Source organism: Rhyacophila brunnea, unplaced genomic scaffold (assembly GCF_057557595.1).
Source record: "Rhyacophila brunnea isolate RB1 unplaced genomic scaffold, BYU_Rbru_1.0 scaffold_18, whole genome shotgun sequence".
Classification (NCBI taxonomy): Eukaryota; Metazoa; Arthropoda; class Insecta; order Trichoptera; family Rhyacophilidae; genus Rhyacophila; species Rhyacophila brunnea.
This window is the reverse complement of record NW_028232837.1, coordinates 23,330,591-23,358,484: the sequence shown is the minus strand read 5'-3', so window position 1 is coordinate 23,358,484 and position 27,894 is coordinate 23,330,591. Positions and strand designations below refer to the sequence as shown.

Sequence of the window (27,894 nt, the reverse complement as noted above, 5' to 3'; positions counted from 1 at the left end):
TATTTGTATATATTTTTTTATTAAATAAGTAAAAAAACATAATCAGTAACCATAGAGGTAAAAGCTCGGATGACGTACATTACCTCTCAGTTTTGACAGCTCTTCAAGAACATACCTTTCTTTGACATATCTAATTTTTTAAACATTTAAAATAGAGAGTGAAAGATGCATAATAGTAGCGATTCAGATGAGTTTTTCGATGCCGAAGACACTGAAATTACCAAAAGCAATAAGTAAGTATATAATTTCACCCTCTAAATATTGTGCAAATATTTTTTATTCATTGTAATTTCTTCCACAGAAAATCGAAAACACCCCAAACGCAAATAATATCGGAAGACAATGTAGCAAATAAATTGGAAGGTTTCAGTAATGAATTCGTCATTCCGAAACCTCCGACAGACTCGAAGGAAGCAATCAATTTAGAAGTTGTAAGAGATGCTGTGGACCTTACTCCAGAAAAAAATGTAGGTATCTTTCTAATAATATTGTTAAACACATTCAAATTAAGCACGTTTCAGCGATTCATGTTAATACAATCTAATCAGGCTATACAGGAATGTGAAAAGTATTTAAGTAAGGTTTTAAAGATGATATTACTTTCAATATTTATGTCTGTATGTCATTAATGTCTTATGTCATTAAAGTTTGTCACGTAAACGCAACTTGCATTCAATATTGGTGATATTTGAGGACAGTCAGGGGTCTCTGTTTTACTGTTCCCTCTAAAGCTGACAGTAAAGCCTTGGTCAATAGTGACTGTCTGTTGTATATTTAACCTTAATCTGCTCTGTGGAAAATATAGAATGAAATACTGTCGAACCATTTTTCAACCGTTTTTCATTATTTTCATTGTCAACTTCAAAATAAATTAATTACTATTTTAATTCTTGTCTATTTAGTGGAAGTCAGCAGAAAACAAATTATGAAAATAGCCAATATACTGGAATTTTTGTTAGGTTAGGTTATATTATCATTTTTGCATTCATGAAGTTTTGGCGAAATTGGCTATGAAAATTGCTGGTGTCCCCGCCTTGCTTCCAGTAAACAGACTGTACCAAAAATTAACCTATAAAATTCCAGGTCGGTCAAGGGAGAAGAAAATTCCGCGAACTGCGGCAGTTCATGCAAACGGAGGACGACGATTGCGGGCCGTCTGTTAATTCGACGCCCGACTCACAGAATAGTTCTGCTGAAGGCGTATTCCCTGCATCGTCCAAGACTGCACACCCTTTTAGGTAAAGTCGAAAAGAATTCTATCATAATCTATAAAACAAAATAAACACAGTAATAATTTTGGTAAATTATCGTGCACTCCATTTTGTAAAATTTTCTATTTTGAGCACTGTGATTGTTCCTTAGTTGGAGTGTATGGACACCATGCGGCAACACCACATTTACACTTCTCAATATATGAGTGTTTCGCAAGCATAGTGAACCAAGTCCATTCTGGTTATTTTTGAGTAAGCTAGGTTCAAACATAATATTTGAGTATTTCTTATTCTGTAAGGGTATGACTTCCATTACATAATATCTTAAATGCACTCAAAATAACGCTTCAGAATTGTAATCATAGCCTTGCTATTGAACATTAACTTAAATGTACTCAAAATAACATTTCAGAATTGGAATCATAGCCTTGCTATTGAACATACGTAATCGTTATAAATAACATGTGTTATTGTATTTTTAGAATTATCGAACATGACACAATGAGCCTTCAAAGTTTGACATCATTGGGAAGGGTTGGCCGTATTCTAGGAGGTACCGTGGATCCATCCGGTGAGTTTTTTTTTTTTTTTTTTTAAATAATTACACTTTTGTGAGAATGTCAATGATTAATACTATTTATTGAAAATAAGTGTTTTTCCTCACACATTACCGATTGGTTATACAGGTTTTTAACTAAAGATATTTTTAAAGATATCAAAAATTTTGCGACAAATGCTTCACCTTGGGAAACTTTGTCTTAGAGGGACGTTGCCAACTGTTGAGTTGTTGAGAACTGACAGTTACCTTCGAAGCGGACGAAACCAATCCTGATGATTATTAAATTATGTAGATTTAGTATTACATATAGCGCTCTGTACACGTGCATGGATTTACTGGCAGCAATAGTGCGTATTTTAAACTATCGTGACAATAACTCTTTACACGTAAAAGTGCCGACTGTCTCCAATCTCATTCTTCAAGAGTAAGCGAGACATGTCATTTTATGGTACTATTTGACAAGTCGTAAAAATCGGCCGCGGTGTAGTTCGTTTTTTTGCCGGCAGGTTCACCACTATCGTTCTACTGCGCAGGCGTATACCGAAAAAATCTCAACTGTCTTTTCTGAAAATTCAGAAGATTCCGAACTTTTTTGATTCATGCACGCAATCTTGCAACTGCAGGATAATACATGTTTACACGTACATTTTCTTGTTATAGCCACGATAATACTTACTGTCAGCAGTAAATCCAATGATGTGTAAACGGGGTTTTATGGTATAAATAGAATAATAAAAAGATTTTTTTTTAAATTGTAATTTTTGTTATTATTATAGTGTTCTTGAAGCCTAAAGATGTGGTTAATCTATATAACTGAGTAACCTAGGGGGAAATTATTGTTTCTGTTAACTCATTGTTATACATATTTTTTTTAATATTTTCTTTCTGCACGCGTTACAGTAATTTCGCTGATAAAGTGAAACCATCTGTGTATAATGAAAAACCATCATATCCTATTGAAAATCGAAAAAAAAAAAACAAAAAACAACCATGGTAGGGCCATACCATGTAGTTAGGTAGTTACCATAAATCTACGGTGACAATATTGAAATGAAATCAAAAGTATTAGATTTTGAATTTTACACGCACCTTATATTTTCAGAAACGTATGTCTCATGTTAATTGACAATTTGTAGGTGTGTATAAAAATCGTATTATGAAAATTGACGACATTCATTCTTCCTTTTTCCTCTATAATATTGACATTACATGTCAACATGCTGAACTATATTGGCCATTGTCTTTCAATGATTTGTCAACAATAAATTAAATTTACAATGATAACGTTTTTATCTTTTATAACAATAAAGTTACTTTTCTTATCTCCAATTAATAACACTTTTGTCTGATTCATACATTTTTTTTCAATTAGCGGTTTTTATAAGCAAACCGCATTATCAAGATTCAATTGTTTGGACCGGTAACGAGAAAGAGTGAGTGGGACACCGCTATCTAAACACAATATACGATAGTAACCATAGACAACAATTACATTAACCCCGCTTACTTCCTGCACACGGGAAGAAATCGTATCTGCACATTTAATGGTTACATAAGCGATTACATTATGAGTAAGGTTTGCGAAAGATCAAAATAAAATTGTATGTAAATCGAAAAGGTTGAACTTACAGAACAGATTAATAAATAAATAATTCCGACGGGCTATATTCCAAACACTATATCGTCGGTATACTGGCAGAAAGCTATAAGTCAAAAATCCTTGTTTTGAGAAAATCGACTTTTTCTAAAATCAAGAAGTTTGGAGCTCTCTATTTTTTCACCTAAATCATTATTTATTATGCCAACCGCTCTATGAAATGCATTAATCATGTAAGAATTCAATTCAAGTATAAGCAAGTATTTTTTGTAATAATTATTGTTGATTTTTTGAATTTGTAAATAAAATGGTGACTTATCGTTTTCTACCAGTACACTTTTGGAGTCAATGGCGTGGCAATAGGCTAAATGTTATAGGTAGTTGGCTAGTAATATACAAGACTCCTAATATTATTATAGAAATGGATTTTTTTACTTGCAATTTTATATAAATTGGAAATTTACACAGAAATAGAGGTACTTCTGTTTGACATTATTATGAAAAAATATCTACTTTGATGACTTTTTTTGTGTATCATTGGTATTTTAATTTCAAATTAAAATAGTCTTTATAATTTTTTTCATACAATAAATACCTAATTAATTATGTCAATTATGTGTATTTAGGGGAGGATAAAAATAAAAATGGGAATTACATAGTATTTTATTTATTAATTTGTTTCCAAAAATATTGAAACAAGAGTTAAGTACCTACCTACCTATGATCTATTTTATAAAAAAAAACATATAAGTAATAGTTAATTATGTTAGCCACATTTAATTTTACATAAATTGAGATAAATTACATAAGAGTTATTCCTCTTCCACATCAGAATCAAATTCCGATAGCTCAGGTAATGACGTCCTATCCAATGAAGTTGAAGTAGGCAAATTTTCACACCACGGATGTAGTTCTGGAGGTATAATGTTAGGTACTACGACACATGGCCAACAAATCTTTATTTCTTCTTAGAAATACATAATTACGAATGACACGCGCTCTACCTTCAGCAATTCGAAGCCTCCGTATCTTTGGTGCATTGCTGTCAATAATTCCCAAAATAAAATCTTATTTGCGCTCAAAACTGCCTGATGCATATAAAATCAACTGTCAATCGATGAGTAGAATGCGCGGGTGACGTACGCAATTTAGTTAAGTTGGTACAAATAGCCTAGCAGTCGCATAAATGTGTACAGCCAAAAAGATATAAGTCACGTTGACGTTTTTGTGCAGCTATAGAAATATTAAATCTCTACAGTCATAAAACTTTAAGTGTACTTATAGTTATTTTCCAGTAAGAAATGCGAATATAATTAACTAATTCGTATTGACATCTTTAAATTACGAAAACAATAAATGGAATATGAATGAGCTTGTTTTTCCAGACGATAGAGCGTGTTAAAATCTATCAAGTTGCATTATTAGGTCAAAACAGCTAAATTTTGACTTAACGTTTTCTGCCAGTATACTGACGATATTTTGACATAAGGTTTTGAATGTGTGAGTGTCCTACGAAAATGAACCATGCATTATAAATAGACATGCAATAGTGTGTGTTGCAACTTTCAATACACCAATATTAAATTAGCGTCGATGCATAAACCGAGAGCAGTTGTCAGTATTCGACGTATGACGTATTCTTGACACGTGTTTAAGTTTATCCTGTCTTCTTCCACACTCGAGATCGGTTGCCTGCTTCTCCACACCCATTAGGTATTTCAGTTCTCATTATTTCTGACCTCCTTGGTTGAACTACTATAATCGAGGGGCAAATACAAACTCTTTGTATTACAACATTTGACGTTTTTATTGAAGTTGAATTGATAACGAAATCTGTGTTTACAATTACAAAAAAAATATTGGCATTCTGTTGACATCTTGCTTTGGTCACTCACATACTGTACATACGATTAGCAAAGTAGATATTTAGTTCAATAATATCTCATGTTGCATAATTTCCGGTGTGGGTGGGCTACGCAAGAGCTTCACAAACTTCCTGATTTTTTCTTCAATTCATAACTAATTAACGCAATGATTTAATTGTTTTATTTTATCCACTAGAGGTAGGTATCCTGTTTGTGTAGACATGTCATGCATTACTTGAGGGCAGCAAATTGTGAAATATATAGTACAGTTCGGTTATGAGGAATACAGCGGAAAACACATTTTGAAAATACCCGATATACTGGATTACTTGTTAGTTTGGGTTAGTTTAGGTTAGGTTAGTGACACATACCTGTTATCAACAGGCTATTGTTGGTTTCTGTAGATATTAAATAAAAAACAGGCTGAACCACAACCCTGATCTCTATAAACAATTGAATAAAACACCTGATCTGGTTCCCTGCTCAACTACGTTAATATTTTATTTATGAGTAAAGGCCTTCGTCCGGTGCGTGAAAATCGCTTACTGGGCGGAGGTGTAATTAAGATAGATTTTAAAGTATAAATGATCATGGATGAAAGAGATAATTTTAAGACTAAATATAATATATAAAATATAAGTATTCAAATCTAGTAAATTTTGCCGCGCATTGCGCAACGTTAAAATTTCCGCGCGCCTGCGTCGAGGTGATCCTCGTGATTCGCCAAATCAAAAAGATCATCCGATTGAATTTGGCCAATCACGAGAGTCCCTTTTACTGGTCTGCGTGGGTCCAGGGAATTTCAAAAGAAAAAAAAGTCAGTAAGCGTCCCTTAAAAAATGTATACGGACCTGCAACTCTAATTGTAAAAACTAAATATATAAAACTGTAAAAAAAGACTACAAAATAACCTTGTCCAACTAAAGATTAAAATATATAACACTAAGACCCGCACAAGAAAGACTTCGTGGTTTTATTTAATTTAACAAACATAAATATATCCTTTTTTTTGTGAATCCGGGGTTCGATGGACACCTGAGCTAGCCGCTGGAACCCTGGACATCTCATTAGGTTGGGTTAGATTAGGTTTAGTTAGGTTAGTCTAACAAATAATCCAGTATATTGGCTATTTTCAAAATGTGTTTGCCGCTGTACTTGATATGTACTAGATTTTCACAAATGTTCTTTGCATGGATCTGTGTAATAGATATGGAAAAATAATAAAATGAGGTAATGAATAATTTACAAATGATATTAACAATACTAAGGTGTGGTATTTTAAGTTTGCTTAAGAGTCGAAGTGCCGTGTGTAGGTTGAAAATGAAGGATTTGGGGTATCTTTGCGACCTAAACCTGAATAATCTGTGGACTTTATAGGAAAGATATATATCGAAGGTTAAGAAACGATTCCTCGTAAGTGACATTTTGTTCAAAATTGGTTTTTTGCATTGAATATATTGGTAGTATCGGCATATACAGACAGATGAAAATTCTTAAAAAAGTATTTAGCTCCTAAAAATCTTTAAAACTACATCTCGTATTTACTATGTGAACAATGCATAATTATTTTGCTGTCACCCACCTGTCAGATGCATGTAAGTAATCCTCATAGTACATACATACATTCACTATAGATGACAAAAACATCGATTCGTTATATCAAATGTCAAACACATACCTACATAGTGTTCAGGCAAGTTTTTTCCCTCTCTTGTTAAGTTGTTATTTTGTCACTTAAGGCATAAAGCCCACCAAAAAAGCGTTCGGTGCGCTCACTACTGAGTAGGCCCCCTCCCACCCGCGCATTACCCTTCACCTATCTAATAAGGGGCTCAAGGAGCACAAAATAATTATTATTATCAGCATCTCTCATAACAAAGCAATAAAAATATTATTAAATTTCTCGGGGCTTGTAATTAATATCGGACACACAATAACTAAACAAAGAGTTCACTGTTCTTAAATAATGGCTTCTCGCCCGTCTATCGACGACGCTTCGAGGAGCGTGATTTTGCTTGCCGTGTTCAATGAATGGACTACGTTGTATTTTCGTTAATTCGTATCGCTGAGAAGCAAAAAAACGATGAATCATGGGGCACGCGGGCACAATGCGTCGTCAAATCCAGTGTGCGCTGGCGTATTTGATTACGTTGTATTTTCGATGATTTACACGCCACTTGTGAAATTTTGCGCGAGAGCCCCACTCGCTCCGTTAAGTGGGTTTTACGCCTAAGAGATCTCGTTTCTTAACCCTCGATATGTCATTATGATTCATTGTCTTTTCTCATCTTAAAAATGAACGTTTCGTGAGAACAAATATATCTTTACAAGAGTCATTTTTACTTATAATATTGTCGATAGGCTGTCTAAATGAGGTTCAGGCAATGTAATGTCATTTCATACTGTTATGTATGTATGTATGATTGCTATTTTTTAAATCTTCTGTCTTAGGAATAAGCATAGGGCGGGAAAACTACTTAGCAGGTGGCACAACTACAGTCCTTTCTGGAAGCTCAAGAGAGTCTTCGGAGAATACTTTGAACGAGGACCAGCCTTTAGAAACAAATACCGGTTTGTATTTTGTACTACTTTATCGATCATAGCGCTGAGCATTAAAACAAGTACAAGTGACATGTAATTAAAAAAAATATTTAGGAACTGTTTTCACATCACCACATGCCAGTGACGAAGACGTGGAGGTAGGCTTACGAGATTAACCTTGTAAGTCATACTTATTTGTTTTCATTGAACTAAGAATTCAAATTACATATGGTGTTGGTTAGTTAGTAAACCATAATAGATCATATACAAAGTTTTTTTTGTATGTAATTTGATACGATTTGTCCTTGAGATCTTAGCGCTGTCTGCTTCATTGTATGAGTAAAGAATACCCCTACATTTGCGCATATCATGAATGATTATGTTATTTTACGCGCAGCAGTAGACTCGTCCTAGTGGACTATTGAATAAGAAGGACAACTAATGAGGCTTTAGAATTTTTTGCGCAAGTTCGATTCCCAGTTGAGCATTATTTTTTTTTAGTAAAATATCTATATAGTGCATGTTGTTCTTCTTCAGTGAAATATGTATTATAAAAAAGTCAAATATAATATCTTCTTAATTAAGAGTTTTTAATTGAAGTCCCATAAATATAGCTGTCTTAAGCGTCAATTACATTGAGCTTCTTTACGAGCTGTTTATTGGCGAATTTACAATCTGCCTGTAAAGTTGCCCAGTGTAATCATCGAACAAGCTAATAAGCAGGTTGTAAACACTCTACCGAGAATAGTTGAAAGCCGGTCAACTTTACACGCTACACGCCTGCGTGTGGGCCCTTATGCGTCTGCGCAGTAGAGCGCAGTAGCAACCTCCCGGTAAAAAATCGAACTACGTTCTGTCAAAATAGTCGCTGGCTTGTGGCTTCTCAGCGAATGGAAAGTTTTGTGTGTAATCATCAAATCGCAGTAGCTGAATCGCCCGCTTTTAAATTCGCCAACAAACAGCTCGTAAAGAAGCTCAATGTAATTGACGCTATAAGATTTTTTTTCAGCTATCTTCCTTCAACAGGCCTCAACCTCTCGCCACTGGTGTTATATGAATTTAAATAGCACATGGTGACACTAAAATAACATAAATAACATTGTCAGTCAAACAAGCAACAATTTATCGGGGTTAACAGCAAACGTCAGTTTAATATAACTGTTGTTACGTTCAGTTTAAAAGTCAATCAGTCAAAATATAAATTAAATCAAAATTCAATATCATCGTTACAATAACTTCCAAATAGTGTTTTGAGCCATTTAGATTCGTTAAACCGCTAGCTTATATTATTACATATATAAATTTCTATAGTGTAACTTAAACAACCAATAAATTCAGTTCACCATAGTTGGTTCATGGCCTTGTAGAAATCAACACACAGAATGATGTTTAGCTCAAGAGCCTCCCGACAAAGCATCACGTCATACCATACTGTTTTTTATTCCGTTGTGAATTGCTTACATCCCTCCAACAGACAGTCTTTGACATTACTGTCAAATGTAAATATGGTGGAAAAAATCATCTTATATAATTTTAGGAATTCCTTTGCAAGAACCAGACGTCATCGCCAGCACAAAATCAAACAGCCTAAAACACTCGAGAGGGACAGAACAGTCCATCGTGACAATGTCGTGCGTAAGGAATCCTGAACCGGAGTTGCCAGTAGCACCGCCCAGAAGGAAAAAAAAGGGAAGAGTCACACCGGCGCCATCTCTCAGCTCACCTGACGCAGATCAGATGCTCTCCAATAACGACGTCGCACCCAAAATGAACATTTTAGATAGGCCTTTGCCATTGGATAATTTGCACATTGAGGTTAGCAAAATAACTTGTTAAATTGTGTTTAATTTTGCGTGATAACTGAATTGGTAGAGTGGTCTCCCATAAACCGTAAGTCGCAGGCTCGATCCTGCTGCCGGACACAAAAAAATGTGTTTGATCCAGTGCCAGGATCAAATGGGTTGGGATCTTATGGCTGACAGTCATTCTATTGTAAAAAAAAGTGTTAATAAAACTTTCACTCTATGTAGGTCCATATTCTCCACTTATGAGTGAAAATAGTAATTTACTTTTTATTATTACAACGTTTTTATTAGCTCGTATTCTTATTTGTCCGGTGGTTGTTTGTCCGGTACAAATCTTGCAATCGATTTTTAATTAACTTCCCGACTAGCTGGACATTTGAAACTTTTAGAATATATCAGAACACGGTGCCAATGCATTTTTAATATTTAATACTTTTAGCCATCTTTAAGAAGAATTAAATTCATTTTCAGTTAATTCTGTTTTGTATGAAAAGTTATTTCGGAAGAAATTCGTAATCCAATCCGCTATTATTGGTTGCTAGGAAATTATTAATATATACGTGCGTTACTATGGAAATCAATATGAGTGTCAAAATGACATTTCAGTATTATTTCTATCAAATACAATTTTTTTTTTGATCGTTTAAGCTAGTCAAGTCAAGTTTATATGAAATTTCCAAATTTAAAAATGTTGTATATAAAAAGTTCTTTTTATCTTGTAATTATTTTATTTAATTTTCAAATATCATATTAAAATCATTGAAGACAGAAACACAATGAGGGTGTATTTATTAATTATACTTGTATTCTAAAATTATTTATATAACAGTTTTATTATTTTCCTCCTGACGGAAAATATGCTTTAATTAGCTACGATGAATCAAGATTACCTTACCTTACACCAGTGTTTCCCAAACTTTCGACATCTGTGTACCCCTTCTATAATTTTCGTAACATTCTCGTTAAGTACCCTCGTTTAAAAAAATTGCATATACTTTAATAACAATCAAAATATATCTATTTTTTCCTTTTTTAGTAAGTAAGTACATAAACATAATAATAAGCGAAAAATAAAATTCATTCATAATAAAATATAAATAAAAGTTATATAATAAACAGCATTCATTATAATCAATGAGAAGGATGAAATTGTTTATGTTGAGACAGATCATCATAATTTGGTTCCCTGGCTGTTAATTTTAATCTGAGATGCGGTTCCACATCCAAAAGCCTGATCCTTTTTTCTGACTTAATGTCTACAATGGTGAAAAAGTAACTTCACATAGATATGAAGTTGGAAAAGGCAAGATGTATTTCAGGACTTTCTCTGTTAAAATTGGATACACTCATGTTGCATTTGCAACCAGAATAATGTTAAAGTACACTCCTTATTTTTATTTTTCAAGAATCCGTCTGAAAATAATTCTAACAATTGCTCTTCTTCCGCATGTGATAAACATTCTAGCAAGGATGTTGTATTGATGTTGTATTAATGCTTGTTGCACCAGGCGCAGCCAAAGCCCGGTGCAGCGCGTACCTCACCAAACTCTTCCCGTACCCCAGGGGGTACGCGTAACACACTTTGGGAAACATTGCCTTACACCATTGATTTACGATAGACTTTTACGTAAATTCGATGCATACACAATTTCTAACTGTTCGGAAAGCATTCATTGATTGGCGTATTAGTAATATTTGGTATGCAGCCAATTACGTATCAACTGATTAGTATGGAGTGATTTTCAGTCAATGAGGTTATTATGCAGGTTTGCCCAAATTGAAGTCAGGCAATGTACGATTTTTGTCTATAAGGTCGTCTCTGTGAACGCTGTGAAATAATCCAACCTCATTGCTTTACACGATATATCAAAGTACATAGAGTTGCCAATCGTACTGAGTGTCATAGACACAGCACAATCCAATGATTTTTCACTAACACTTTTTTTTAAATTACTTAATATAACCTCATAAAATAATATATTATATTCCGTGTCTGGAAACTTGTACGTATGCAGTTCACCGTGAAATGTTGTATCGAAAATATATGGCCGTATATTAAAGACCGTCCAACCTCTTAGGGTCGTATAGTACTGATATAAGAATTCATATCTAAATAAAACACGGTTCTTGTCGGTTTACACTTTACAGGAAGCCAGCTGCAAACAATTTTTGAAAATAGCTGATATTCTGGATTATTTGTTAGGTTAGGTTAGGTTTTCATTCCTGATGAATTTTGCCAAAATCAGCTATAAAAATTGAATTAATTTTCATATTGAATATAATAAAATTGGAGACCGTATAGTATACAGTCATCTCTTTCTGATAGAAAGCTCACGGCGAACTGTGCCACGGTGAAATGTTTTACTTACAATTTACATGTAACCATTATATTCATATATAATGACTTGTGAATGTTTTCTGTTTATATCAGCCGCCATCTTTAAGTGAAATCTTGAACTCTAACGACTTGGCTCCATTACCGAGCCCTGCTAGCACCATAGAATCTTTGACAAGAGAGTTTCAGCATTCCCTGGACATGGGTAACGCCAATATTCCTGACAAAATTGGTAAGTGTTACATAGCTTGTTTATAAAATTATAATATTTAAGGAAATGTATTCAACGTCATCAAGAATAGAATTCGACAGTCATTCATTTATTATTAGCCGCTTTTGATTTACACTTCTTTCTGCTTCTTTAGTTCTTCTTAGCAAACTTAATTAACCAATCGATCCAGCAAGCTTTCTTGTGGTGGCCATTTCGTGCCTCATTTTTCCAACGATATTAGTACCACTTCGCTCTTTCATGTTCTAACCTTCAATCATAGGATAAGCATAAAATTACACCATTTCTGTCAGGCTAGAGCCACATCCAACACCTCTTGCTTTCCAACCTTGCAGCATGTAGATCAGTCTTGAAGCATTGCTACAGGATGAGGTAAGGTTGGTGACAGAATCCGTAGAGTTGTTATTTCCCGTTATGTGACAAACTGTCCGCTAGGCTCCCAGTATTCCTATAAAGTACAGTTATTTTTTCTTTAATTATCTTTTTAGTATAATCACTTTTCGTTAATTAGTGTCCGGATTTCTCACAAATCTTAGTCAGAACGTATGTGCACCTGCTAGTAATTTAATAAACTATTTATTTTATTCAACAAATACTTGTATACAACTAATACATTCTTTATTGAACATACATAATTTGGGAACACCTCAGAAACATACCTACCTATTAGAGAAAGTCTTGAATAAAATATGGAAAGATCCTGACGCAGGATAGGAATCAAGGTAAGTACCTTTTATTGGTATCTTGATTCAAACCACAAAAGCCACTTGCCAATATTAACGAAATTTGGGAAATGCCTCAGTTGCATGACTTTTAGTTGATTTCGTCATAATTAGGTAGTGGCTCAATTCGCCAGCTGAATGCAGAACTATTCTAACTCACATTTGAAATATTTTGCAGAAGAGTTTTTTGAAACAGCCTACTTCAGTTATTTATTATTTATATGGACAAGTGTATGCACCATTTTTTTCATCAATAATCCTACTTAAAGATGATGCATCCATTTATCTATAAAGATAATAATTAATTTCAGTAAGTCGTTTCAAAAAACTCTCCTCAAAAATTTCAAATGTATGTTAGAATAGTTCTGCATTCAGCTGACGAATTGGAAAAGCACATTGACCAAAATCCGATGCGTATTTCGAATCCTAATAGATATGTGTCTGAGGTGTTTCCGAATTATCTATGTTAATAATTAATCATTTGCAATCTAAGTCTTGGTCACTGGTATTTGCAAATGTCGATATCATATCTTAAAATGATGATTTCTGCGAAGATGTCGGAGTGTCGCATTCATCATTGTCATACATGGAGTGTATCAAAAAGTGGGCTTTCATTACATCATCTTCGTATTAATAATTTTCAGTTTTCAACGCTCAAAAAGAACCATCACTACCAATCGGCATACCTGTCGGAAGGCACAACTCCTTCGGAAGCAACAATCGCTCGTCTCCCATCGACAGATCAAACAAAAGCGAAGCGTCTTCCAGAAGTAGCACCATTAAATCTGTCCACAGTCAAAATAGTGTCTCGTCCTCAATGAAGGGTCATTCATTGGACATCAGATCAGCAACCAAAGGTCTTTTGTTTTTTTTTATTAAGTACATTATTAATACTATCGATTGAGGGAATTTAATTTAAGTTTTGTACTAATCCATTTGAGTCGATTTTTACGATCTGGGATTCGCCATTCGATATAGTTTTAAGTCTTTGTAAAAATCCCTAACTAATAACACATTCAATAAGCCTTTCCTAGTGCCATTGTTTCCCAGTAATGACGATTTATAGGCTTATTGAATGTCATAATTGTTTTTTTTTGCGATTATCTAAAAATTACAGAATATGGAGTGCTATCGATTTTAAAACTAACAGCATCAAATCCGCGTATGGCGGGAATATATTGATAAGTCAAAAAACGTCAATTCTCAGGGCAGCTGTTTGTAAGGTTGGCTTTCTATGGTAAATCAGGAATGTTTTTCAAAACATTTTACTAAAATCTAAATATATCCAAAAATGTATAATCTATAAGGAATGTAGTCGTTACTTCCTGTGTTCCAACTACACCCGTTATTCGTTTAATATCTCAAGGCTGCTCGTGTGTGTGAGAGATGTGTTCGGTCAGTGTTGAATGATACACGAGTTGGTGTTTTATATTGTTTATATTATGGCGCTCATTAACTTGTTTGTTATTAAACGGCAAATAACATGGTGTTAAATTATATCGCTAAGGTTTAACATGTATCTTTTAACTTGATAATTCACCGAAGGACTGAGCGTCCTTATAACCTCTACACAGCAACGAGGTCTCTAGACAACTGTCAGTTTTTTATTTCTGCTTCGTCACTGTCTATGCCCCAAACATGAGCATAGACAATGACGTGGCAGTTGGGTAAAACCTCTACAAATCTGATTTACCACAGAAAACCAAACGTATAAATAGCTTTCCTGAGAATTGATGTTTTACGACTCAATCAATATGTTCACGCCATACACGGAAATATAATTGTGTTTTTCTGCCGTCTATGTTCCACTTACCAATAATTGCACGATCGCATGATTTCATATTGACATATATTTTAGTTACCAGATTATTGACTTTATTCTTAAATTCCAGGTCAATATGTTGTTAAACCACAAGATGAAGTCAAATCAAAAGCTGCCGGACCATCTCTGGAAGAACTGGAACGAATTGAAAAATTAAAAAACGAATTGTTCAGCTCCGGATTTCAAAGCGGAAGCGTCATCTGTCCTAACATGGGGCATTCGAGCTTAGGCGCATCTCATAGGTTAGTATTACGACTATCATGCCAGCTGAGATGAGGAACTATAACATCTTCCCATAGTGGAATAAGTGAATGCACATTTATTACATAGGGTAATTGTGATTATTATTACGGTTGTTATTGCCAACTGCACTTACATCAAGCCTATTATATTGCTTTCTCTCTCTTTCCAACTATCATGTGAAAATTCAGAAGCTGCTGAACTTTTTTGATCTATGCATGCAATCTTAATGATAATGACTGTTTACACGTAAAAGTACTGACTGTCTCTCCAATCTCATTCGCAAGCGTAAGCGAGACGTGATATTGTCATAGTATTTGTGCTTTTTGACAGATTCAAACAGGTTCGTAGATAATCAGTAGACATCAAAATATTCTGTGCGGTGTAGCTCATATTCTTTCTGGAATTGCCACTATCGTTCTACTGCGCATGCACACCGCGATGCAAGTACCAATTATTGAGAGAAAATTGAGAAGCTTCTGATCTTTTTTGATACATGTATGCAATCTTGCAACTTGCATGATAATACGTATTCACACATGTATTTTATTGTTATGGCCGCAATAATACATACTGTCTGTAGTAAATCCATGCATGTGTGAATGTGGTATTACACGTGAATTTTCTTGTTATGACCGCGATAATACATACTGTTACACCCCCGAATGGTCCCCTTTTTGATCGTTATTTTTACACTTTTTAAAAATCGCCGTTTTCGACTATCATTCCAGTGTGTTAATTGTTCACTCCCAAGTCCAGAACACAGACGAAAACTCCACCATACTGAGCGAGAACAGGGAGCATCTTCTCGCTCTCGACTTGACGGGAGATAGCAACACCTAATCTCACCATCATTTTTTTTATGACAGTCAAGGAAAATATCCAACATATATTATAAAAGTAACATCACAATTAATAATTAGTCATCTAAATGGCCAGATTGTCTTCTAAAATCTTCTGTCATACTTTGCAAAATGTTCCCCATGATTTCAAGGAGCCACCCCAATATATAATAAATGTACATAATTTAATTAATCACCATTTTTCAGTGCGTCATGCAAATGACAGAATCAATATTTTTATTTGTTTCGGTCATCAACTTCAAAATAATGTTTTTAAAATTGGAATTGCACAGAAGACCAGTCACATTCCATACTTTATTTATTGAAAACTATAGAATTTATATTACATATCAATATTCTATTATGTTTTTATTTTCATTTTAGGGCCTATTTTGGCACAGAAAGAAACTCGAGAGAGAGAAGAAAGTCTGCTGGAGACGAGGAGTTGCTGAAGCAACTGAACATGTTCGTGAGAACAAGGACTGACTCGGGGAAACAACTCACTGATTTGGAAATATTGGAGCAGATCACAGTTTTAAATTTAGACACAGGTACAAAAGAGTTTTAGCAACTGCAATATACATTTTATAGATGGCTTAATAGATGTTTGAAGCGAACTCAACTGAATCTGCAATTAGAGATACCGACAAAATTGTTTTTCCGTGATTTATTCCATTGAATCTAAATATATTTTTTTTTATTAACTTTATGATATTCGATTTATTTATGTTGACAGCTGTTTCGGACTAGAAATAATGTGACAAATAAAACCTTGTAACTTGTCCAGCGGTTTATCTAAACCATGGGTGGCCAACCTTTTCAGCAGCCGGGCCAGATTCTAAAAATGAGATTTCCTACCGGGCTGCACAACCGATTTTTTTTATTATACAAAACAAAAAAGAAATATAATATATTATTATTAATAAAACAATACAAAAATGAGAATCAAACATATTTATTAAATTAGACTTTTTTTAAATAATAAAAATTAAACAAAATAGGTAATAAAAAAATAATAAATTTTAGTGATAAGTTTATTTTGTGTGGCAGAACTAAGTGCATCAATATCGATATCGGGAGGTTGTTCCTACACGCAAACAGTTTTCCAAATGCACATCAGTGATTTGTGTTCTCACTCGGGATTTGATATGCTTCATGCGACTAAAAAGCTGTTCACGCGTGTAAGTGTTTTCAAATAGCGAAGTCATTATTAGAGCATGTTTGTAAAATGCAGGATATTTCTCCTTGTCCAAATATGTTTTCTAAATCTCTTCCAAACCATCCTGTTGGAATTTCTCCTTTAACTGTTAATCGCAACATATTTCACAATGTTCCATTTGTAAATTTCCCGGTAATAAATTCACGTCTACGGAGAATGGCGTTGCAAATGCAGCAAAAACCACACCATGCTTTTTAAAATCTTGAGCCAATATCGAATCTCAATTTGCGAAATTAGCACATCTAGCGGCAGCATTTAATATTATTTTTATTTTCTCACTGCTCCACGGGCCACAAGTTGACACCCAGCGGGCCGCGGGTTGGCCACCCATGATCTAAACCAAATAGACAGCAGGTTTACTACCAAAAGTGTATAGAAAACATTTAAACTGTAAAGAGCATAAAGCGCGAAATATATTATAGTGCATGTGGCGTACTATCACGTGACGTCACAGTAAGCTGAAGCTATGGGAAAAAAGTGTGTAATGTCATTTTTCTTGGTGTTTAAAATGTTATCAGACTGATACTCCCATCCTGTAGCACATTTTGAACCTTTAAACGAACATTGTCAGTTAGCAAAATCTGTCGATATCACCAGAACAACAATGAGGTCACCTCATGTTGTACTGCACTGCATCGACACCTGCATGACTCAATGTACATTTTTTATCATTTTCTACATGCCTACACATTTTCGAATCATGTCAAAATCGCTGACAAAAACAAAATGTTTTTTGTTTTTAGCGGTTGGCACTATGTATTTTTTATAAGAATGTTGTCTACTATCTATGGTCTGCGGGTTGGGTTCCGTTCAAAATATTATTGAATTTACAGAGACTCGTTACTAGGTTACTCCATCATTGAATATACAGGGATCGTGTTTGTTCAAAATATTCTGCAAAATGACGAAACCATAGAATAAATTTGTTGCCGTGACAGAGTGACAATACGCAACATGCATCTCAATATAATCACAACTTTATACGGTCTTGGGAAACAGGTAGAACATATCGACAATCCGTCAGGCACTTTATAGTGGCTGGCCATATTATAGATCCAACTCTTGGTCCTGTGCCAGTGCATCTATGTGACAAGGGTCATCGACTACCTCAGAAATGACCTGTTTAATATTAATGTCAATCATTAATACTATCGACTGAAGGTACTTGATGGAATTTGAATTTAAATTCTAATGGATTCAAGCTCTGTACTATTCCATTTAAGTCGTTTTTGAGACCCAGGTTTTCGCCTTTCGGCATCTTCGGGCGCCGTGTACACTCACCAAAGGTAAACACACACTGACAACGAACACTCTTTACTCTGCTTATATAATAAATCAATACAATAAAGTAGGCAGTGGCGCACCCAGGATTTAATATTGGGGGAGGCCCAAGGAGGAGAATGTAAATTAGTCCCATAGGATCTTTTTCTTCTTCACAGCCTAATTTCAAAGTTTATCGGCCTTTTGTCTATTGCACTCGGTGTCAGGCTAGGATATTTGGCGGACCCCCTACCTACCGCTAATATTAAAGATAGTGTGATACACTACATTAACGTTTTTCAAATTGTGTTTTAGTTCAAATTAAGGGTACTCATACAGTGAATTATTGGCGATTTTTAATACATCTACTTTAATGATGGAGCTGACGAGTATCGACACATAATAATCAAAAAATATATTGCACAATTATATAATTGAAAATGTTCATAGCCACGAAGTATAATACGCAGGCGACTTTTTTTACTATTAAAGCTAATTTATGATGTGTGTTTATCTCACTTATCTGGTTTTTTTGTTAGAAATTTTGTTAGAAATTAAAATCTAAGAAATTTTTCTAAAAAGGGTGCTGGAGAATTACAAATGATTTTTTTGCTGTGTTTTTATTTGTCTAAGCCCAAAGGTATAGTTTATCGGCTTTCAATTTCAATGTTTAAAATCATTCTGATAATTTTGGGGGGTGCCAGGGCCCCTTGCCCCCCCCCCCCCCCTGGGTGCGCCACTGAAAGTAGGTAACTCTTTACCTTTGGTGAGTGTACACGGCGCCTGAAGATGCCGAAAGGCGAAACCCGGGTCGTAAAAAACGACTTAAATGGAATAGTACAGAGTTTGAATCCATTATAATTTTAATGTCAATCAGTTTGAACATGTACCTAACCGATTTTTTTTTTAACGGTACATGTTCAAACACGCGCGTCAATATCATTTTACTCCCTACTTCAATTATAGTTTGTCAATTTATGGCTACGGCCGTATGTTGTAGCTTAACCACTGGGGAATGACAAAAGAAATGGCGTATTTCAAAAAAACACTACCTTATTCTTAGGTCAATAATTATTATAAAGCAATCATTATTCATAAGATGTTTATCACACTTGAATGGTCAAAGACATAGCTTATAATAAGTATCTTTAGAATCATCTTCAAATGTGTTAATCTTGCCGATTTTTTGAATAATAAAATGCCTAATTCTTGTCAAATTTGGGATCACAGAGATTATCAATATAATTTTTTATCGTGAATATTTTACAAAAATTATCTCGTAATAAATTATACTAATGATTTTATAAATGCGTTTAAAAATCAATAAATGTAAAAAATCTTAACACCACTGCACAGTTATGTTCCGAAATATGACTATATTCTAAAACATTGGAGCGAGAGGTGTAAAAGAATACTATTTTATGTAACAAAAATACTTTATGCAGTCATCAAATGTTTAAAATAACTATAAAGGATAATAAGGCTTCAAAATTATATAAATAGATTACCTACAACGTTTAAGGAGTGTCCAGGATCATGGTTTGAAAATACAATAAAAACTCAATTTTGACCTACGACGAGCACGTGGGCCGTTAAAGTATTGATTGGTCTCCTTCTATACAATATCGATAGCAGTACCTATCAATACTTTTTCTTTTATGACATCCCTATCCCCTTATAATTTTCACATAATCACATGATCAAAAACTGTCATTATTGTCTATTAACCGTCTCAATTATTACTATTTCTTTCAGGTGAAAGAGTTCCACTAAGTATAGCTGAAGACAAGTTACCGCAATGCATAAACCCACTAAGTTTACATATAATGCGAATCACCTCTGAATATGTTAGCAATTCTTCCATTTTTGACGACGATAAACAGAGGTAACTAAAGCACAGTTTATAAAAATAATATTTCATAAAAGTTGGTCAGACAAGATGCTAAAAGTGTGCTGCGTAGTGCAGTAATTGGTTGAGGCACATAATCTAACAGTAAAACATCAATAATTCGAAATTTAAAAAACTGAAATTTCGAATTAGAATAAAAGTTGAATTACGAATTATAAATTTTATGGAACTCATATGAGATATTTAATACCTACGGATTGACCTGCATAGCTATTGATTGGTCTTGAATATGTAATACGAAGAAATTGTGCCATTACGAACTAGAAAAAAATACCACACAACTGTGCCAACTGTCAACGTTCTTGTCGATGCGCTTAATTAAAATATTTAACCAACAATAATACAATTTTTTTATATCATACGCAAAGGAATATAGGGTAACAATATTCAAAGCTAAAGAACGTGTTGATTTGAATACCAATATATATCGGTAGGTATCTAGTTTGATAAAGCCGGTGTATTTTACGAGAGTTTCATTGGTATTATCTTAAAATAGTTTTTTTTTTTATTTATAAAAGAATAACTTCTAATACAATACAGTGAATGTGTTAAGAAGTGTGTGAGCGAAATGCATATACGTGACTAAGAGATTAAATGCAGTGCGCATGAGGGGAATGCAACGTGTGTATTCTATTTATGCGATCACGCAACAAAGACACACACTCTAGCATGCAAATTTAGTTTACGCAGGGTTTAATTGAATTTTAAAAACTAACTAACACCTGCAGTTTGTGTTCTGATGTGTCAATGAAAACAAATAAATATGTCTGACAAAGTTCAATATGCACTAATTATGTCGGATATCCGCAGCCTACCTCCACCCCTCGCCACTGATACGTGGTGGTGGTATAGGTAAAAGGAGAAGAATAATAAATAAAGCGTTTCTTTGTGTGTTAATTTGTATTATTTATTTCCAGAGAGTCTGATGACGACACGATAAGTATTGCATGTGGCGTGTCGGTGGGTGAGGGAGCAGGAGGCGGGGGTCGGGGGACAGCTGCCTCCGAAGGGTCTGATGATCATCCGCCTGGTGGACTACGCAGGAAAACTGCCAAGTAAATTACCATATTACCTTTTCAAAGCATTCAAGGCTTACTTACACGTAGACATAACTAACAAATGTCTTAATGTAATGGTTTAGATTTGTCCCTTTTGTAATAATAATATCTTGCATTTGGTATAATACATATAATAGTCTATAGCTTAGAATAGTTTTAACAATTTCTCAAAAAGCAAAATGGAACAATTTGCGCAACATTTAGTAGACGCAAAAATTTTACTACACACAAAAATATTTTGCGGCGCGCTTCCCTATCGTTTACAACACGCTAATATAAATATATGGTATAGCTACTTTATTTTACTATCTCCAATGTTTTCAGATTTAAACGATTCCTGGGTTCTACAGTCAAGAAAACGATGGACAAAGCCAAATCCATTGCACAAGAAGTATCTCATGCGAGGCATAGAGAGGACGTTGCTGATATTGTGGACGAAGTGAGAGGCGAACAGAATATCAAGCTGAAGGCGTCTAACTCTCACAAGGGCCCTTACGACTTTGATGGATGCGTCAGGCACGTACAGGTACATATGATTTGATTTGATGACCATCATAACCAACATAATTTATTTATTTGTGTATATATCAACCTTTGCCTTCATCAATCAACCAATCCATATAATTAAGAGCCGAGCCACACCGGGCGACTCTGGTCTCGAGACCAGTCGCGCGACTGATCTTCCTGGGCGATTTACTCGGCCGACTTGCAGGCGACCAGAGAGGCAGCCAATAAATAATAATAATAATGAATGTACGTACCTACGCAAGTATGCAAAAAATACGTTCTCTCCGCGCGTGGCAACCGGGAGGCAGCCAATAATCCGCTCACCAGTGTTGCCATATCTACTGAAATTTCAGTAGATATACTGATATTTTTTGCCAATATACTGAATTTTTGATTTTTTTTCGAAATTCAAGAAATCTACTGATATTTGTGTTTCTCCATAATTGTAAGTTTACTGATGATTATTTTAATAATAAACTTGAAACGATTTACGGACGATCTTTTTTTAATGTGTTACACTTCTAAATTGACGAAGAAAGCATTGTAACTCTACCCAAGAGCGCCATTTTACCCATTAATATCATCATTGTTTACAATAAATTATTATTATTAGTTATTTTTATAAGAAATGCTAACTCCAAGTAAATGCTAACTAACTAATATACCAAATAAATGCTAACTCAATTAAGTTATTTTTATCCTTATTAGTGTTAAATTATATCTAATATACTACATTTTCCAAAATCTACTGATATTTTATGAAATCTACTGAATTTTTTGTCAAAATCTACTGAAATTTTAAATTTTGACTTGGCAACACTGCCGCTCACTTTTAAGATGGACGTCGAAGACGTTGCGCTCGTGCTGTATTTGCGGCATAAAAGATTCTTGGAAAAGAAGAAGAAAAAAAGGATCTGGACTCATCCTTTCGTCGCAGCTCGCTTTCTGTCTGGAGTGTTTATCACGTTATATGATGATTTAAGAAATTACCCTGGAAAATTCTTCAACTACGTTAGAATGTCGATATCATCATTTGATTAATTATTGACTCTGTGCAAGAATGACCTAACCAAACAAGATACTATCCTACGGAAGTCTACACGTCCCGTTTGTATCTCTATAATGAATATATCCGTATCGAACGCCATGGCTGATAATGAATGTACACGCAAGTTATGCAAAAAATAAGTCCTCTCCGCGGCGTAGCTGCTCGCGACTAATCGCTCAGTGTGGCAGCACTCAATACATAACTATATGTTTTCATACATCGCTACCGGTCGCCCGACCAGAGAGACTGCGAGACCAGACCGAGCGCAAGAACGTGATTTTACTGATCGCCCGACTTTATTACTTGCGCGACTCCAGGCATGCTCCATATAACTGCATGCATCGGTCTGGTCTCGGCGACTGGTCTGCCGACCAGAGTCGCCCGGTGTGGCTCGGCACTAAGGCCGGTAGCCCCACATCATTGTTAATTTATTGATGTAAGAATCCTGGTAGTTATGGAGGAATTAATAATTATTAGCTGGAACATCCGGCATTTGCCGTCTGTTCTATTAGGTCTTGCAAGCTGCATCGTGCTAAATCATCGTTATTGTGGACTGTATGTGTAATCCTGAAATATAACAACTTAACTCATTTAGTGCTAACACCGCGACTGGCACGTTTGGAGTACTTGGCCATTAGATATAATTAACTTGTTATTTAAATACGGTAATTAAAAGGTAATTAAAAGTTCAGCAGTGATTGTGTTAATCGGTCTTCTCCATCCTCTGCCTTGAGCTACACTCAAAATCAAGTCCTCTACTGCTATCTTCCAGTCGCAACAGCTCCCTGGTGCTTCCCCCAATCGGTAATATCAAAATCAGTTTTGTATGACAGGATTCTTTTTTTGTTTCACTTATATCCACTCTGTGGAGGCCCATATGATCCTATTAGGATCGGACATGGTCTAAAGATATGTTTAGCCTCCATCTATATAGATAGAATATTTTCTGCAACATCTTTGGGGTAGAAAGAGGAGAGTGAAGGCATTTCCTGGATACCACGTTGAGCTGTTGTGTTGATGATGAAAATGAACCTACACTTTTGCATAGAACATTATTATTCATCCAGTATTGATATCTTTTTCAGGAATTTTCTGGCGAACACGTGGGTCCTGTTTGGTGCATGAAGTTCTCTCAATGCGGAAGGCTTCTGGCGACTGCCGGCCAAGACAAAGTACTCAGGATATGGGTTGTGAGAGATGCATACTCCTTTTTCCAAGTAAGATACATTAAAATTCCATCAAGTACCCTCGGTTTATAGTATTAATTTTAAGATACATTGATTCTTTGTAAACATCATGAATATTATATTTGCACTGTATGGGATTTGAACCCACTACCATTGCAATCTGAGCAATGCCGAAATTTCCTAAGAGATTCAATTCGACTTTCAAATCTATTAATATTGGTGATGATTTTTTTTTATATACCCAGTAATGTTTTTGGTATGTTTCTGATGGCATAACTGCCATGTCCATAATATCAACAGTCATCTATAAACAAATACACATTACATAAAAAAAAAAGTTCTCACACACGTTGAAATGTTTTCCAATATATTTTTTGTATAGTGTTGTATACTGATGGAAAACATGTGCAAATGTACGGACAAGAAGTAAGTGTGGCCATATTGGTGGAAAATTTTTTACTGATTCATCAGAAAATAGCGATGCGTGGTCCTGTATAATGTTGTTTTGATGAAAGCACGCAAATTTGTACAATGTACTACAAAAACTACATTTAGTTTGATAGCAATGTTTGTAGGTGTGGACACCAGGTGTGAGTTTCAAACAAATGATTGTGTAACGGCAAAAGTCAACAAACCGTTGTACTATAATTTGTATGCGTACATATTATAATATTGGTCTGGATTATGCTTTACAAATAAATATGTATTCTTATTCTGCAACATAACAAAAGCAAATATGTGGAAAGGTGGATAGAAAAAAATATAATATACATAATATTATGTATATATTATATATGTTTGCAATTTCATTAATCTATGACGTATAATAGATGTTTTTATATTGCTAATTTTTCTAATCATAGGACATGCGAACAAAATACAACGCCGACCAAAAATCATCACCGACGCCCTCCCAAGAATCCCTCGTGTCTCACCACTCTGTCCATTCAGCGGAAGATCCCAACAACCCCATGAACCAGAGCGGGGCACCGGCCACACCGTTCATGGCGAAACCTTTCTGCACATACTCCGGGCACACTTCTGACCTCCTCGACGTCTCCTGGTCCAAGAATTACTTCGTTCTGTCGAGCTCCATGGATAAGACTGTCAGATTGTGGCATATTTCGCGGAAGGAATGCCTCTGCTGTTTCCAGCACATAGACTTTGTGACGGCCATTGTTTTTCATCCAAGAGACGACAGGTATTTCTTGTCAGGAAGCCTGGATGGTAAACTTAGACTCTGGAACATTCCTGATAAGAAGGTAGGGATACTTTTTGGTTGTTGATTGAGAGATGAATTATTGCCATGCTTTCATTGAATTGTGAATGTGTTTAAATAAATTTGATTTTGATTTTTGATGTGTAATTTTTTATACCACCAATTCAACCACACTAAAATCCCACTTCCATATTAATTTCTTAATTTAATACATCGAATATCCACCATGCATATCGCCGTATTTTTATTTAAAATGTCATTTCTTTTCCAGGTTGCAGTATGGAATGAAGTCGGCGGACCATCTAAGCTTATAACATCAGCGAACTTTTGTCAGAATGGCAAATTTGCCGTTGTCGGTTCGTATGATGGACGTTGTATATTTTACACGACAGACCAACTAAAATACCATACGCAAATAGACGTTAGATCAACGAGAGGAAAGAACTCCACCGGCAGAAAGATCAGCGGTATTGAACCAATGCCTGGAGAAGACAAAATCCTCGTGACTTCAAACGACAGCAGAATTAGACTCTACGATCTGAGGGACTTAACTCTATCATGTAAATATAAAGGCTACGTCAATGTCTCAAGTCAAATTAAGGCTTCGTTTAGTCATGATGGTAAATATATCGTCAGTGGATCTGAAAACCAATGCATTTACATCTGGAAGACGCATCATGATTACTCTAAATTCACATCTGTTAGGAGAGACAGAAATGATTTCTGGGAAGGCATTAAGGCGCATAATGCTGTGGTGACTTGTGCCGTTTTCGCGCCGAATCCTGATAATATTATAAGGATGATTGAAGAAAGGGAACAGGCTGCCAAGGGAACAGCGCATGCGAATGTGGACCCAGAAAAGGTGATTATTAAATAATTTGAATTAGGTGTGAACAAATGCCGATTTTTTATATATTTCTGGTGTAAATTCAGAATTGAATGAAAAGTGACAACATTACTCAGAGCAATAGCGGAGGGTGAAGGTAGGCTGTTAAGATCCAACGTAAATAGTGCACATTAAACTTTGTCAATCAAACCTATTTGTTTTAATTAAATTAAGACTACAATGTGCAGATAGTATTTGTTAGTTTTTAAAATTCAATTAAACCATGCTTAATCCAAGCCATCGTAGATAATAGTCAAAAAATATTCGCTCATCTATAAAATATCTAATATTATGTCATTAAACCATACATAATTTTAGATATTTTATAAATAGAACAATATTTTTGATCGATTATGGTTTAGTATAGGCAGAGCTTATTTAATTTTAAAAAACTAACCAACGCCATCTGTAATAATATTATGTATCCTTAATTCAACGAAAACAAATATGTATGGCTGAAAAAATGTGCACTATTTTGTCGGATCGCCCATAACATACCTAAACTATTATGGCTTGGTTTATGTAGAGTTTAATTAAATTTTAAAAACTAACCAGCACCATCTGCAAATTGTATTCTTAGTTCAATGAAAACAAAATAAGTATGACTGACAAGGTTTAGTGTGCACTATTTATATCGGATTTTAACATAATAAAATTGTAGTCTTATGGCTCGATGGCATTGAGCTACTTTACAAGCTACAAGCCAGAGAATTTACAATCTGCTTGTAAACTAGCCCAGTGTCATCATCAAACTAGCTAACAAGCAGATTGTAAACAATTTACTGAGAAAAGTTGAAAGCCGGGCTACTTTACACGCTGCACGCTAGCGTGTAGGCGATCTGCGTCTGCGCCAAGTCTGAGTCAAAAGTTTTGTGTGTCATCATCACAATCGTACTAGCTGACTCGCCGCTTTTAAACTCGCTGACAAGCAGCTTGTAAAGTAGCTCAATGTCATCGACGCATTAGTTCAATAAAAATAAATACGTATGACTAACAAAGTTTAATATGCACTATTTATGGTGGAACTTAACAGCCTACCTCCACCCTTCGCTACTGACACGTTGACACGTAAAAAGGATGAATTAACCAAAATGCTATTTTAGAGGAGGAGGATTTTTAACTTTTGACATTTATTTGTTTATTACCTGTGGATGATTATAAATATCTAACAAGTTTATAATAAAGCTTAGAAAGAATATTGTCATTATAATAGGCATTATTATATAATATTTTAAAAGGCCTAATATGTCACATTCGCTTTTTATTCGTAATTTTAATTAATTTAATTTTAGTCGATTATCGTTTTTTAAGTACTTTCCTGTGGGATACAAATTCGTTGTTTTTACACAACAAAGCTAGTGGGGTACATATTGTATTTTCATTAAAATCTCGATTTCGCCAAAATGGTCAATTCGCCCTTTTTACAAAACACCGACGATATGCACCAAACCAATTTGTACAATTTTTTAATGAAAAATACATGTTTTTTGTCAGTTCTTTTGAAACACAAAATTGAGATTTCACTGTATTAATTTTTGTTTCCAGATCGAAGATCCCATGGTGGAACAGCATACCAAAGGTTGTGGCGGACACGTGCTAGTGAGCGCTGACTTCAGCGGGTGCATCAAAGTCTTTGTGAACAAGACCAAACCCAAGCATAGTTCATTGCCGGCGTCCGCACTCGCCTAAGTTTTTTACACTATTTGATATTTCCTAAGACGGGATGATATTTTTTTAATCCAAAGGCCATATATTAATTATTATTTATTACTTTTGTAAGATGATATTATTACCGACTTGTTTATTGTTACAATAAGATACTGTGTAGATTTT

General features: G+C 34.8%; 1 protein-coding gene across 1 annotated transcript; it reads left to right on the top strand.

Annotated features, from left to right (window-relative positions):
• The first annotated feature begins 81 nt into the window (after positions 1 to 81).
• On the top strand, positions 82 to 27,894 carry LOC147073331 (WD repeat-containing protein 44). The gene is made up of 17 exons (XM_085945421.1): positions 82 to 233; positions 302 to 467; positions 1,084 to 1,238; positions 1,694 to 1,782; positions 7,684 to 7,803; positions 9,311 to 9,588; positions 12,010 to 12,145; positions 13,509 to 13,721; positions 14,757 to 14,928; positions 16,153 to 16,319; positions 20,003 to 20,132; positions 21,074 to 21,211; positions 21,539 to 21,740; positions 23,855 to 23,986; positions 24,820 to 25,218; positions 25,447 to 26,037; positions 27,607 to 27,894. The coding sequence occupies exons 1-17, from the start codon at positions 166 to 168 to the stop codon at positions 27,748 to 27,750; spliced, it is 3,300 nt and encodes a 1,099-aa protein (XP_085801547.1). The 5' UTR covers positions 82 to 165; the 3' UTR covers positions 27,751 to 27,894.

What these genes read in the sequence shown, in the direction of transcription:
- LOC147073331 (XM_085945421.1), top strand. Translation starts at nt 166, where the DNA reads ATGCATAATAGTAGCGATTCAGATGAGTTTTTCGATGCCGAAGACACT. An exon ending in AGCTTAGGCGCATCTCATAG is followed by an intron (nt 14,929 to 16,152) that starts GTTAGTATTACG and finishes TTTTCATTTTAG; the next exon opens with GGCCTATTTTGGCACAGAAA. An exon ending in AGTTTTAAATTTAGACACAG is followed by an intron (nt 16,320 to 20,002) that starts GTACAAAAGAGT and finishes TATTTCTTTCAG; the next exon opens with GTGAAAGAGTTCCACTAAGT.